This window comes from Neodiprion pinetum, chromosome 7, assembly GCF_021155775.2.
Source record: "Neodiprion pinetum isolate iyNeoPine1 chromosome 7, iyNeoPine1.2, whole genome shotgun sequence".
Taxonomy (NCBI): Eukaryota; Metazoa; Arthropoda; class Insecta; order Hymenoptera; family Diprionidae; genus Neodiprion; species Neodiprion pinetum.
In genome coordinates, this window is record NC_060238.1 from 4,118,861 (window position 1) to 4,133,508 (window position 14,648).

A 14,648-nucleotide genomic window follows, 5' to 3' on the forward strand; every position below is an offset into this window, starting at 1 on the left:
ACAGTAGATTAACTGAATTAACGACTGACGGTAAATTTGACTGACTATTAAGGGGATATATAATTGTAAGTCTCGAGCTCCATGTTCTGACACAAATATGAAAAATATGATTTTAAAGTGTACAATTTCATATTCAATTTGAAAAAAAAGGATCAATGTAGCATCAAAATTGCTGTCGTTGTAGCCACAAAGTATTGGAGTGTATGATAATAAAAAAGTTGAGAATGTTTTGGTGGTCAAGGTACCTTTCAGGCTTTTACAGGACAGTTTTACGATGAATAAAATTTGGCAGGGTTATCAGATTTTATACTGAGGAAAGTACGTTTCCTTGATTGCAAGCAACATTTTTACCTGTATTTTAGAAACAAAATTTAATACCCTCCATTTGGATGCCTTCGTTGTTAGACACACCCTGAAAGATCTGCCAAACACCCAATAACCCCTGGTGTTCACTGTAGAAGGAAAAAATGAAGGAAAAGATGCTGACAAGATGTTGATCACCCAAATTCGTCGAAGCGTCGAAGACGCGCTTGGAAAATAAACTGCCCCTAATTCTATCCGAGTATCTCTCTCCTGGGAAGCAGTAACTGCTCGAAGGTTTATATTGTTCGAAACCCTCTTCGGAATACCCTCGCACAGTTTAACGGTGGACGTGTTCCTCTCGTCCGTTGGTTGAAAATGAAAAAAAAATAAACGGAAAAGACGAAAAAAAAGCTCAGACAAAGTAACCCCGTGTCGTTTTTCACCTCCAATTAATGCCAAAAGTTGAGAGTGGTGCCACGGTTAACAATCCGGAACAGTTTTCAATCGGAGAGTCGAGGAGGTTGAGGGATCAAAGTTACGGTTACAGGAAAGTTTACGGTCTGAAACCGGTAACGAGACAACTTTGACGTTCATCTTGATTGGCCAAGCCGTGCTTCCGTTATATTTAGCGGCTTAGAATGGGATTCGTCTATGATATACACCGATAAAACCGGTACCAAACGCTATTACGTCGTATCGCTGTCAGGATGTTCGCCTTCCGACATTGGTCAGCTTTGGTCTCCGTTGAACGGACACACCTGGAACGCCAGCTCAACTCGGGTATTACACGAACGTCTGGAAAATATGCGCGTGATAATAAAGATGATAATAATAATAGTAACGGTTTATTCATGTCCATGGCAATGTTGGGCGAAGGTTACATATGAATAGAAAATGGAATAGGTACAGAAGTACTCGAAAGTATTACAATGTTAAACTGAGCTATGGATAAGAAGAGGTGCACTGAGAAAAATTTCATTTGTTACAGTAACTAGAAAAATTCAGTAAAACAGGTATCGCTAGAAAAAGTGTTTGAATATTGTTGGAATGACGAACTAATTTTCAAACATATACGATTATTGATGAAAAATTTATAATCCTTCGACCAAAATATTGTCGAAAATATTTTTATGACATAACGTTGAGATTTAAATTCAAAAATCTACCCAAGAACTCGATTCGATAAACAAATTTCAAGATTGTGACAACATTTCAAATTGAAAACGTGGTCATGTCGCCATTTTGTTATTAATTTCAACGATAAAATTCTAAAACGTTCTTGAAACCATAAACAATGAAACCCTGAAACTCAAATTGTTCCGAGTGTTTTCATTTTCTTGATAAAAAAAAAAAAAAAAAAAACTACAAATAGGTGCGATTTTAGACCGTCCAAGCTGTGCTCCTCCCCGTTAAGCACGGTGTCAGTTTTACTCTGTAATCTCACCAGGAATCGAACAGTCTGCTTTCGTAACACGAGCTTTGTCGCAGATAAAATAAAAAAACAGCGGTAGATGCTCGGTATAATGTTTGCCAAAAAGTGACAGTGGGATCCACTTTCAATGAATTCGATATCTTCTCCGTCGTATCGATGTTGGAACGAAAGTTTGACCGTAATAAAAAGTCCCAAGGCGCCGTGAATCGGAGTGGTAAAACTAAATTGACTTCACCGTGCTGCATGCACTTCGTGGGGGGGGGGGGGGGGGGGTGACCAGTGATATAGTGTTCGTTAGGTTAGATTGAGGCAAGTGATTGGATTATAGAGGGTGAGTGATTGATGACGTTCTTAACAGGGTGATAGTACCGGATAAGAAATACGTGAGGTGTTTTTTTTTCTGTTCTTTCCCCTTTTTTTTTCTCTCCTATCTTTCTCGTCTACTCGATCGACAATAACACGGAGAAAACAATTTCCCTGAGTGTGTGAAATTCTTCTTACTAATGCTTTTAAGATACTTATCATGTCGCATTCGCATGCTGGTATCATTTCATCGATACATTACTAGTGTTGAACGAAACCGCGGAATGGTGTACGTACATAGTAAGGAAGATATAGGTGAATAATTATACCGAAATATGAGGTGAGCAAAGGTGAAACGGATCGGAAACGAAAAGGAGTGAATTGCGAAAAGAGACGAAGAACAAAAAATAAAAATAAAGCCAACGAACAGACAATGCGGGAAAATGAATAAATGGGGCGGATTTGTGAGACTACTCATTGGCTCGTTGATTTCTCGGCACGATTGAAAGACTTGGCAGGGATTGAAACAAATGAGGTATCATTTGAGAGCTTAATCAACGGGTTAAGCTCAGGCGGGGTTTGGCTCTTTTCGAAGTCTGTGGATGGGTGAGGGGGGAGGAGGAAGTCGAGGCATGGAATGAGTGAGTGACGCAGTGACAGAGGCGGAATTGGCCTAAAATTGATGATGCCGTTTTTGGTTGACTAACGAGTATTTCCCTGAGAAATAATAAATGTAATTGACGGTTGATAGGCGTTTTCCTTGATCGATCGATCGAGCAAGAATGGTTTGTTTCTCTCTGACTTGTCTCAGCTTTTTTGTTTTTTCTTTTCTTACATTCGTCAGCATTTTTCCGCCTACGTGGAAACCCTTAGTTTTTAGAAACTGAACGAAAATAAAGCGACAAAATCATCGTTGACTGACTAAATATTTTTTTTGATAGAATCGTAAAGATGGAACGGAGTTAAAGTTCCGAATTTGAAATGTTCCGAAGACGTCCAATTTCGAATTATTTGGTGGGGAGACTCGAAGTGACGAAATCAAACTTTGCGTGAACAATAAAGCTTCAAATCGTTGGAAACCCAGCTGCTCAAAATTCCGAACAGTAAAGTTCCGGCAGAGCAAAGTTCCGAAAAGTAAAGTTTCGAAAATTAAAATATACTCACACAGCGTAGTTTACTCAACGAGTGAATGTAAAAAATCAGAATGACCAGGATTGCGGATGTAAAAATATCGAAAATCCAAAACAAAGAAAGATCAAAGTGTTGAAATTTTACCGAGCCAGAAATTCACAGAACTGAAAATCTTCGATCATTCGGAATTTCGATTCTTCAGATTTCCAAATTTTCTCATTCTCGCACTTTAGGAACTTTGACTTGTCGAAGTTACGCCCTCTCACAGTATTTTATCCTTTCGGAATTTAGAGCCTCTGGTTTCCGACCATTCGAAACTATGATATTTCGTCAAAGTTTGATTTCTTCGTTTTAAATTTCGTCACCAAAAAATAAAAAATTTGGCACTTTCGAAACTTTTCAAATTTAGAATTTCAACCCCGCCCCCGTCAACATGCAGGCTATGAAGTGAAAACAAAAAAGCAAACAAAAAGAAAAATAACAACAACCTAGCACACCGATCAACCGCTGAATGGATCATCGAGCTGCGCGCGATTCGTAGATGATGAATTTGAAACCCCTCAATATTATCAGGTTCGCATGGCCGTGATTTTCCCACGGTAATTCAACCCTGTTGTAAACGCGTCTCCGCTGCAATGACGAACTCTCGAAACCCCGATACGTGAACTCTATGAAAGGAGCCTCGTAGCAAAGCGTCAAAATTTGCGGGATGCCGCTAATTGGATAAAATTTTCACTAACGGGCTTCAAACCCTCTCTGAGTAAAATCGCTCCCGTATATGAACCGCGTAATATACCGATACATCGAGATTTTGCCTCGCTGTTAAAGCGAAGGAGAAGAAAGAAGAGAGAGAGAACAAAAAAAGGAAAAAACTGCAACCGAAGATATTATATCAAAAACGAAAACACGATCTTTTTTTTTTTTTTTTTTTTTTTTTTTTTTTATTTTGCGTTGTTGGAAAAATTGCAGCGCATGGTTTTGATCTATCAAGCAAACGAGTCGAAATCCTTTTTACAAAGTAGAAAATACGATATCGTTGAGGTGAAAGAGAAAAAAAAGAAATAAAATGAAACTCTTTTCCTCGAATTTTACTTTTTGATATTATTATTTTCTAGAGCTCCTTGCCGCAAAATCGTATTATGTGATATTATAAAATTGTTGGAATGATGAAAAATACGGGTACAAAGTTTTTTTCATTGAGTACGAAGCTCGCTGCGCCATCAAAAGGATACTTTCCTCTGTCAATATTTGCGGTACGTCAAAAGTATCTACGTGACCATTTCCTACGGTGAAAAAGGAAGAAAAAAAAATGTTAAAATAAAACTAAAAAAAAAAAAAAAAACGTTGTGCGACAGAAATCCGCGAACGAGAAAATCCGCATATTATATGCGACGGTGAAATTTGTCTTCTCTGGCTGTCCGAAAGGAAAATTCATTCCTTTTGTATGTTGCTATATATACGATATTGTACCACTGGTTTCATTCCCACCATCAGGGTTAATCGACGTAAGATTTTGTTATTTCCTGGCGCAGTCCAGAATCCCGTTGAGATGGTAAGAAATGAGTAGAACTTTTCCGATTCTAACTTGTTTCATAATTTTTCTTTTCCTCCTTCTCTTGTACGAACGCAAGTGTATAGGGCATTCCGTGAGATTTCGGTCAAGATTTTTTTTACGTCGATGTCTCAGATTCGCTTTATAATTTTCTGTGTGAAAGCACGTGACGAAAAATGCAATCGAAATTTTGTTTGAGAATTTTTAACCCAAGTATAATTTCAATACTTGTTAAAATAAGAATCTTGATTTTTGAGATCTGACAAAAGTGACAAAAATCTTATGAAATATAACATGAATTTTTTTTTTTTTTTTCAACGCCTGTTAGAAGATGGAGATTTCATAACTTCAAAAAATAAATCAGTAAAATAATAATAAAGAAAACATTACAGTTATTGGATTGAATTTTTGACACCAGAATGAACATAAAATGGTAGGAAAAATTTCTATTCAGACAGATATCATAATGAGCTATCAAAAATTTTTCGCTACATTTTACAAAATTTTTCTGAATTTTTCACATTTTAGAAAGTGGGGTTTTTTTTAAAAAATTTTTTAAATTATACTTCAGGTACGCTGGGTTGGAAAATTCTGAAAAAAATCTGATTTCGTTCTTCGTGTTGAACAGTCACAAAAAGAAAAAAAAAATCTGATAAAGCCAATCTGAGACATCGACGTAGAATCTTGATCGAGATGTCATGGAATACCACGTATATATACACACGCCATTTCTCTTCTTCTTTCTTGGATATATTTATTTTCCCCACGGGTTCGAGACCGCTGAATGTTCGGAAAAACCGCGTATCCTCGAGAAAATCCTCACCGTATAGAGTTTATGCCCAATTTGGGGGAGGAACGTTTGCGGCAAAAGCGGCTGATATTTACCAGAAGGTGTACGGCTGATCTCACGGTCCAGAAATTCTCCGCGGTTACCCGGCAAAGATCCTCCTTTCCCTAATTTCCCGCAAAGTGTAATTAAATTAACCACCGTCTCATTATTAAAATCCACCACCACCCATTGCAATGGTGTTTGAAAAATTCATTATTCATTATTTTACCAATTTCAAGCGTTATTTAAATTCCGGCCTGTTGAAAAATTTTACACCTTTATATAACAACAACAACAACAACAACAACAACATTAATATTATAATATATAATAAAATATTATCACCGTCGTAAGACCGTCCGCAAAATTCGTTTTAATCGCATCGTTAATAAAGCCGGTAACTTTATAATTCCCCGTTTCGAATGGGAGCGTAAAATTTTTTCCCACAAGAATTTTAAGTATGTAATAAACACTGCGGGTGAGAAAAAAAATATCATTATTTAAAATTATTCAGCAGATTTTTCACCCGCTTATCGCCTACAATTCAAAAATACTGTTTCGAATGAAACGAAAAAAAAAAAATAAATAAAAATAAAAAAAATAAGATATGTTTTAAAATTCTTTTCATCACATATTATTATCGTTGTTATTATTATTATTATTATGGTTAGATCCGAAAAATTTTTGAGCTTTATGCACGAGCAATGTTCGAAGAATGAGGATGTAGCTGTTCCGAAAAGGGTAGCAAGAATTTTCAGTACATTATATTATGATATTACGTTGAATTGTGACGATTCTACAACGCTGAATTATTCATGACGTCTGAACCAGCAGATCCCCAAGCTCGTCAAATTTTTCCATTGTCTACGTTTTTTTTTTTCTTCTTTTTTCTTTCTTCTCTCTCTCTCTCTCTCTCTCTCTCTCTCTCTCGCTCTCTCTCTTTTTTCTTTGTTCTGTTTTCACCGCAGCTGAGAAATTTCGTCCGATTTTTTCAAGTGTATGAGAATCAACGAACAGTAACGCCCAACTTTTACGTTCCGGATGAATTTTGTCGTTTTGTAAAATCCGTGTACATTTTCTGATCGATGCTATGCTTCGAAACACAATCACATGAATTCACCCATTAAGCGTTAAGTAGATGGAAATAAAACGAAGACATTGAGGAATAAAATTCAATCATAGAATTTTTACTACTTTTCTTCCACATTGTTATCGTTTGTTTTTTTTTTGTTTTTTTTTTCCAATTATTTTGAGACTATTGATATGAGAGCTCGACGTTGATTTGAGATGAGAAGAACGCTAGTTTTTGCTACGGTGATTAGAAAACATATAGCTAGGGACAATGGTACGTGAAAAAAAAAAGTGAGAAAGTTAGTTACCGATGTAATAAATTTTATGAGGCTGAAGTTTTTAGCGTTAACGTAACGAAGCGTTGAAGAGAAAAAAAGTTGGTATTTTTCTAAGGCAGAAAACGATGTCGATCTGAAACCGCAGCCCATAAAAAATATTAGGTTGAAGTTGGTAACGTTATTGTTACGATTTAAATGCTGATGAAAAATAATGTATTTCGAGATATTGGAATTGTTTAAAATTCATTAAACCTTCATAAAACAAGACATATTCATACATTGAAATCTTTGTTTTTTTCAAAGTAAATGTAAAACATTAGAAAATGGTGAATTTTTCTCAAAATTTCGTTACAACAACGTTGCAAAATTCAACCTCGTTAGATTTTCTATTTATAAGCTGGAAAACATGTTTTATTTTTTTTTTTTTCAATTTGTAACTAAAAGCATCTTTTTCGGTTATAAGGTGAAGAAAAAGGAAAAAAAAATTCAGCTCCGGTTATCGCTTAGTCCTTAACTTGTTTCATTTTTGACCACAGTTTTTTTAACGATATCTGTTTTACTCAATTTTTCTACTTACTACTAAAAATGAAATTTTCGTCACAAAAGTTTTAAACGCAGAATCGAATACGAATCGTTTCAAAATGGCGTCGGAATGACAAATTGAGGCGTGTTGACGATACTCGGTGGTTTACGGACCAGAGCGGAGGTCGAACAATTACCAACACTGGGCTGCAGCCGAACGGATCAGCCATGGTGGTACAAGGGATGTAATTCTCATTAGCCCGCAATGCCGGCGGATAGTCAGGCTCAATTAGTATGATAACCAATTGGCAGGGATACACCAGCCGCTTTCGGACCGATACTAAACCGTCGATTATCTCCTGCATCGGATGTACAGCGGCGCCGTGGCTTCCCGTCTAACGATTCGAATACACCCGCTAAATAATCGACGCAAGAGCTGATGAAAATTTGACTAGTCGAGTCTGACACGAGAGGTGTTTCCTTGCCAGTTTCTTGATCTTGTCATTGATCCTCGATAATGCGAAAAGAGGAATTTAGCAACCAAAAGCTAAGTTAGAATCGCGAAAAAATATTTAAAACGCAAGAAGTAAAAACTTCGTGATAAAATAATGAAATTAAAGAGAGACTATTTGAGAAAGAAATAAATAAAAAGTAAATGAAGTGAAATCTGAGAGGCAAGTTTACTGGTGAAAACACCATTGGTATTTACAATTTTAACATTATACACTTGTTTATAGAATTTGTTTGTGGAATGAATGAACGAAGGAATCTTAATTTTAAGGACGACTCGTGTTTCATCTAATGGAGTCAAAAATAAGAGAAACCGTGCTATGTTACATTGTTAAATCATTTTTTATGAACTCGGTGATCGAATTTTATTCGGTTTATTCATTTCGTAATGCTTACAATTAGTGGATAATATATCACCGTGATTTCGTAATTTGTGTTCGTTTTTATCGTCGGCGTAAATAACATTGCTGGAAATTTGTTGAACTACATTTTCTTCTCTTTATCTTTCCTCCAATTTTCATTCCGTGATTTCGCACCGAAGACGTGTGTTTTTTTAAGGGTGAGAACTTTCTTCGTTTCATCAACTTTCAGGCCCGTCCCTCGTATTTTATTTCTTCAAGTTACCCTCAGGATCGAGCCAATCATTCTCTGACTTTGTTGAGCTTTCGAGTCCGTCCGATGTATCCCTTATTTGGCCGATTGTTTTGCTGCCGATTCCTGTTTTATCGCTGTATTTCAGGGATACTCGAGACTCACCCTTACATATCCCCGACATTCCCATATAACCCTACTTTCGTTTCCCAAGTTTTTTTTTTTTGTTACTCCCTACTTACGATTGGCGAAAATCTTTCGACCTGCAAAAACAGAAGCTGTGAAGTTTTTAAAAGATAGAAACAGGAATGTGGTAGATGGGTTACGTCAATCGGTACATAAATCGATTTATCACGTAAACGTCGGTATTTCGATGAATTCCGTTACCGAAAGAAAGTGGAATTAAAAGTGAAAAGTCGTAAAGTGCGGTGAGAAGGAAGTGGAGAAATTTTTTCACTCGATTCTGTACAAAGAATTTTCTTTCTTCTTCGTTTTTACCGGTATTTTACGCCTGGATTGTACGACATTCTTCAGGGGTTATTTTTGTTCGCGATACGGGAAACTCTTTGGAAGGTTGGGGAGAAAAAAAAAAAATGCTTAAACGAATTTCGAATTCTATTCGGTAGCTCTGTTCTCTTTGTCAAGGGAAAAAGAAACTCGCCACTCGAACAGCCGAGGCGATTAACGAACGAGGACACGGAATCCTGACACTTTGGCGAAACAAAGGCCCCGGAAACGCTTCGAACTCAGAAAGTCGAAGCTTCCTGGACGCCGTTACGTAAAGTACAAGCGTTGTTATCAGCCGGACAATGAAATCACTCTGGGAAATTGTTTTGAACGCGTCTCGCTTCCCGAATTTCATCCGGAAAATAGTCGATCAAACGGACACAGTATATTGCTTGTTAAAACTTGAGCGTTGGAAATTAAATACATATACTGAATATTTTAAATCAAAGACTCATATGACTACTAGGTTTTTTAAAAATGAATTCAGTTCGGCCGAAAATTTATTTACCAAGCTTCAATTTTCGCGCCAAATTACCAAAATTTGTCAATTCCTCAAAACTTTCTCATCAGAATTCAGTACGAATGAGAACTTCAGTTTTGGATGAAACTTGATTCATTCGAACTTCAAGCACACGTTCAATGATGGTATTTTTTACGGACGGAACGTTTCTTTTTGGAAGTTGATACATTGAATTTGTGTTTTTTTATTTCAACGATCGAATTTCGACGGTATAATACTTGGGGAAAAAAACTCTGCGTAAGTATCTTTAAGGCAGGGGAAATTCCCCCAGATCATTTTCACGATGTCTCTCTTAATGGTACGGTTCCGACATCTCGAGGGATTGCTTCATGCCCCACTCAGACTTGAACTACTCTTTTTTTTTTTTTGCTCTACTACTTACATATTTATGGCTGATCTTTGAGGGTAAGGGAACATCTCAACTCTCAAGTACTTCAAATTCACCGTACTTGCTAATAAGAGAAACGAGAAAACTGTCGAAGAAATTGAAAACCTGATGGAATATATTGAAATATTGTACCAGCTGGTGATATGAACGGAAACGAAAGTTTTCTTTTGCAACTAATGACAAACAGGGTTGAATGACATTCTATGTTTTAATCCCAGTCTCTTTCACATCTTGTTATACACCTCAGATTGTAATTCGTTGTCAAAATAAGGTTCATTTTTTTAGAAATCAGTTCACCGTAAAATACAGGTTTCGTCTTTCGACGGTGAGAAAGAGAAATTCAAATTCAAGGTGTTAGAGAATAGATATATTCAAGTGGATCCCTTATTTGAATCCATTTTAGAGGGTTTCCAGATTGAACATATCAGAGAACCGAGATCGAAAAAATGTTGAGGGACAGGAAGTTTTTTTTCGGAGCCATATTTACTTATGCATAAGACGATAAGTTTCCCATCTTCGTTTCACTTCCTTTCGCCTTGTTTGCTGAACTTGATCTACACCTCAATTCAGAAAATACTTCTATAAAAAAAAAAAGAAGAATTCGTTTTACATTTATCGTATACGATTTTTGAAATTAACTTTTTAAATATTCTTACATGAAAGTTGGGGTTAAACGAAACTTTTTTCGAGAGTAAAAAATAGTCCAAATACACTTGAGGGTAAAATAAATACACAGTGATGAAAAAGATTTCGTCAGATACGTAACTTTGATAACTTTGATGTGTTTCAAGTTATACTTAATTAGGATTTTTGAAAGATCAATTTTCTCATTTAATTTTTTTAACGTACATATATTCTAGTATATACACAAAAAATTTCATGTCGATCTGACAAACATTCTCAAAGTTACGCGGACATTTTCTAAGACGCCCCGAAGCGTTTGAAAGTGATTTAGAAACTTCGTCTCAAATTCTTACACAAGCTTTATGAATATATTTTTCGGTCTTGAATCGACGGTTTTTTTCTCGTCGATAAATATTTTCTTTCTCCATTATTTTAGCTTTGAAAATCAATGTTTTTACAAATAAATATCAGAATCAAGTTCAACGTTGCCCCAATAGGTGTATAAATTTTTTTGATAATAAATTGAAAAGTCTTTTCATGAAAAATTCTTGAAAAATCGTTTTTCTCGGCTTCCTGACTAGGTACAACCCGTGAAAGGTCAGGATTATTATCCCCACCGTTGCCATACCTATTTTCAACGAACGAAATTTACGCATTCAAAATTTGTACCTACAACGACTCGTTTCACCCTTATTATACGGATGCCGAGTTACGGCGGCACGGTCCCTGAAATTCCCCATAAGAAATAAAACTTTCGGCTAGTCCCGAAACGTGTCATTGCGGCGTGTATATTGCCTCGGGTTATACACGTGTCTACATACCCAACGTGTCGAACGTTCATCTCGTGCCAGTAACGAGAAGCTGTAACTCGACAGGTACCCATAGTCGCGCTGACGGTGTTCGGAATTTTATGGGGAAAAATGCGGGTTTTGCTTATACGGCGAGCTTCCAGCGGGGATCATTTCCCGTAAATGTTGCCTCCCCGTCGTTGCATGCTTGGCTTATACTCGCCTCTCCTGCAATATTCGCTGTGTCGCGCCGTTTCCCCGATATTCCTGCCTGTTATATGCATCGGCATATAAATGACCCAAAGAGCGACGTCTTACCCTCCAACCGTACTTGGCTCGTATTTCCCGATAATGTTATTCACTATCACACTCCGAGATCAAACTTGTCCTCCACCTCCTCCCGGATCCCTCTTGTTCCCTTTGAAATTCTAACAGGATGTGTTGCATCAGGTGACAGCGGTGGGATTCGGTCAACGTTTCACTGGCAGTCATTATTCGTCGGTAGTCACTTGGCATTTCTCAACCTTGATAAGTCACTCGGGGTCAATTTCATCCAAAACATTCTTCAATATCCTCCTAGAGTCTCTTACTCTTGGAAATTTGCCTCGTGGCGACATTCTTCGCGCGAAATCAAGGCCTTTTTTCCACATTCTTGGCACTTTCTTCAACTTTGCTCATGGTTTACAATATTTAAACAATCGGTTTTTGTCAGGAAAACTGAGAGAGAGCTTTTTCTGCTATCGTTAACAATACTTGGATACGTTCACATTTTTTAGACAAAATATCACGTTTGGGGTCAATATCGCCCAGTGTGGCAGGTGTGCGATTCTACCGGGTTGGGACCTACTAGAATTAACGAAACTTTTGTGAGAGACAAAGAGTCGGTGCGGTAAATTTTGTTTTTTCTTCTTGCAGTACCCGTCATTTCGGAGCAAGGAGTCGCCGGTCAGAAAGGAATCTTACCCTGCGATATCCAGCCACGCGATGCAAACGACGCAGTATCCATGGTACTCTGGTTTAAGGAAGCAGATGGAGAACCACTGTACAGGTGAGACAAAAATACAATAATTTTTAAGATTCTACGGTAAAAAACATTTTTGTGGTAGACTGCAGAAGAGGTTTAATACTCGGTAGTTTTGGATTTATATCAGACAGTATTGGGTTCATATTGAACATAAATGTTGGATGGTGTCAAATTGACACGGAATATAAGTGTCAGATTGGCATTGGATATAAGTGTCAGGTTAAAGTTGAATATAAGTGTTGGATTGGCATGGAATATAAATGTTAGGTTCAAATTGAATACAAGTTTTTCATTGACATGGAAAAAGAAAGTCAGATTGACATTCTGAATATGTGTAAAATTGAAATTAAATAATTGGATTGACGTGGGATATAAGTGTCGGTTTAAAATCGAGTTCCACTATCAATTTGGAACTAAACATAAGTGTCAGAATAACATTGAGCGTAAGTGTTGAACCGACGTGAGATGGCGTTGAATTGTCATCAGTTATTGTCACATTGACATTAAATACAATAGTTTCATAGACATCAAATCATAATCCATAAAAGTTGACACCACATGTATCTTAAAACATGTCAATCCGAAAAAAGGTAATGAAATTCTGAAATATCGATGCAATCCTCTAACTCGACACGATATCCTATATCACCGTACGCCGATAGTCAATGGTCACATAAGCGATTGGTCGCTCGATTAAATTCCTTGAAGATCCTCGTAGGTAACAGTGGACTTGAAATATGGTTACGGTATGGGTGTAGAAATGGCCTGGCTGTGCCAGGTTCGAAAGAAATCGAGTCATAGCACCGGCATGCCGTATATATAAGTATGAGTATAAGTCGTTCGAAAGAGGGCGCGGAGGACCGGACCGCTCTGAGCGTACTCGGATCCAATCCAATTCAGGATCGCCGTGCAGCATCCCCCCCCCCCCCCACCCACCCCCCTTTTTCCCCGAGAAGAAGATAGAATTAGGCCGATCGCGAGCCATAAATCGTCTGGAATCACAGGGTAGGTAAAAATCCGGGAAGGCGACTCGCGGTTGAAATCGATCGATCGCATCCTCTTGGCGAGGAGCAGAACGAACAGGAAGTCCAAATTCTCGGGCTACAAACCCGACTAACGTTACGTTTCTTGGGTATACCGAAGGAGGAATCCCTCAAGGGTGGAAGGATTCGGCTGGTAAATCATATTGAAATTTCTACCGCATGCAGGACTTTCCCACGTTATACATGCAGGTACATGTTATGGTTCAACGTGATATATCGCACACTCGTGAAATACGCTCCGAAGTGCGCATCGTACGAGAATCTCTATGCGTATTTCAAGTATGTCACAGAACGAATAAATTATTTTTAACGGAGGAATGGAATCGTTAAGGGGTTATACCCTTAAGTCAGGAGGACGAAAAAAATGATTACTCGAGAATTTTTCGTCACGAGACGTTTCAATTTGTTGATATAAAAATTTATACACGCGTTGGGGTGACGTTGAAATTTTGTTCTGACATTTTTTATTTGTAAAAATTAGGATTTCTAAAGCTTGTGGTGAGCGAGATATTTCTGGACTGGATCATATGAAATGAAAAAATAAAAAAGATTCTGTTAATACAAGGTATAATCTGATATTCAATCGAAGGAATAAGCAAAATTTTAATTTTTAACAAAACGTAAGCTTCGCAAAAAAAAAAAAAAAAAAAAAAAACAGCGATATTCCATAAAAATTTTCACCTCAAATTAATTATAAAATGAAAAATATTTATCGGCGAGAATAAAAACCGTCGATTCGAGACTGGAAAATATATTCATAAAGCTTGTGTAAGAATTTGAGACAAAGTTTCAAAAGCACTTCCAAACACTTCGGGGCGTCTTAGTAAATGTGCGCGTAACTTTCAGAATATTTATTGTATCGACATGAAATTTTCTGTGTACGTTACAAAAATGGAATTATAAATCAAAAAATCGATTTTTGAAAAATCTGGACCAGTTATAACTCCTTAAAAATAGATGCTTCGAGTTATGCGTTTTGTTTTTTGATAATTATACTCGTTGAATTCAACTTTCGGAGGAAGGCCTTCCTTTGCGTGGAATTCGTAATCTGCGTAATGGTGGAAGTCAAACTTGACTGTCGATGAAGAAAAAAAAAAAAAAAATTCCTACCCCGTAAAAAGTTTGCCGCAAAATTGGGTTACACCAAGTCGAACAATACATCCTTGCTTCTTTTCTCGTATCTTGTACCAGGCACTCCTGCTGCGATCCTTTTACGGACTACCCAAAACTTT

General features: G+C 37.2%; 1 protein-coding gene across 3 annotated transcripts in view; it reads left to right on the top strand.

The window, feature by feature from the left end:
- Window positions 1–14,648, top strand: part of LOC124222675 (nephrin) — a 166,473-nt gene that overhangs the window by 13,558 nt on the left and 138,267 nt on the right. For all 3 annotated transcript variants that reach the window (XM_046633905.2, XM_046633902.2, XM_046633901.2), the window contains exon 2: window positions 12,265–12,397. In XM_046633905.2, coding sequence (XP_046489861.1) covers window positions 12,354–12,397 — 44 coding nt within the window. In that variant the 5' untranslated portion in view covers window positions 12,265–12,353. The remainder of the gene's footprint in view (window positions 1–12,264; window positions 12,398–14,648) is intronic.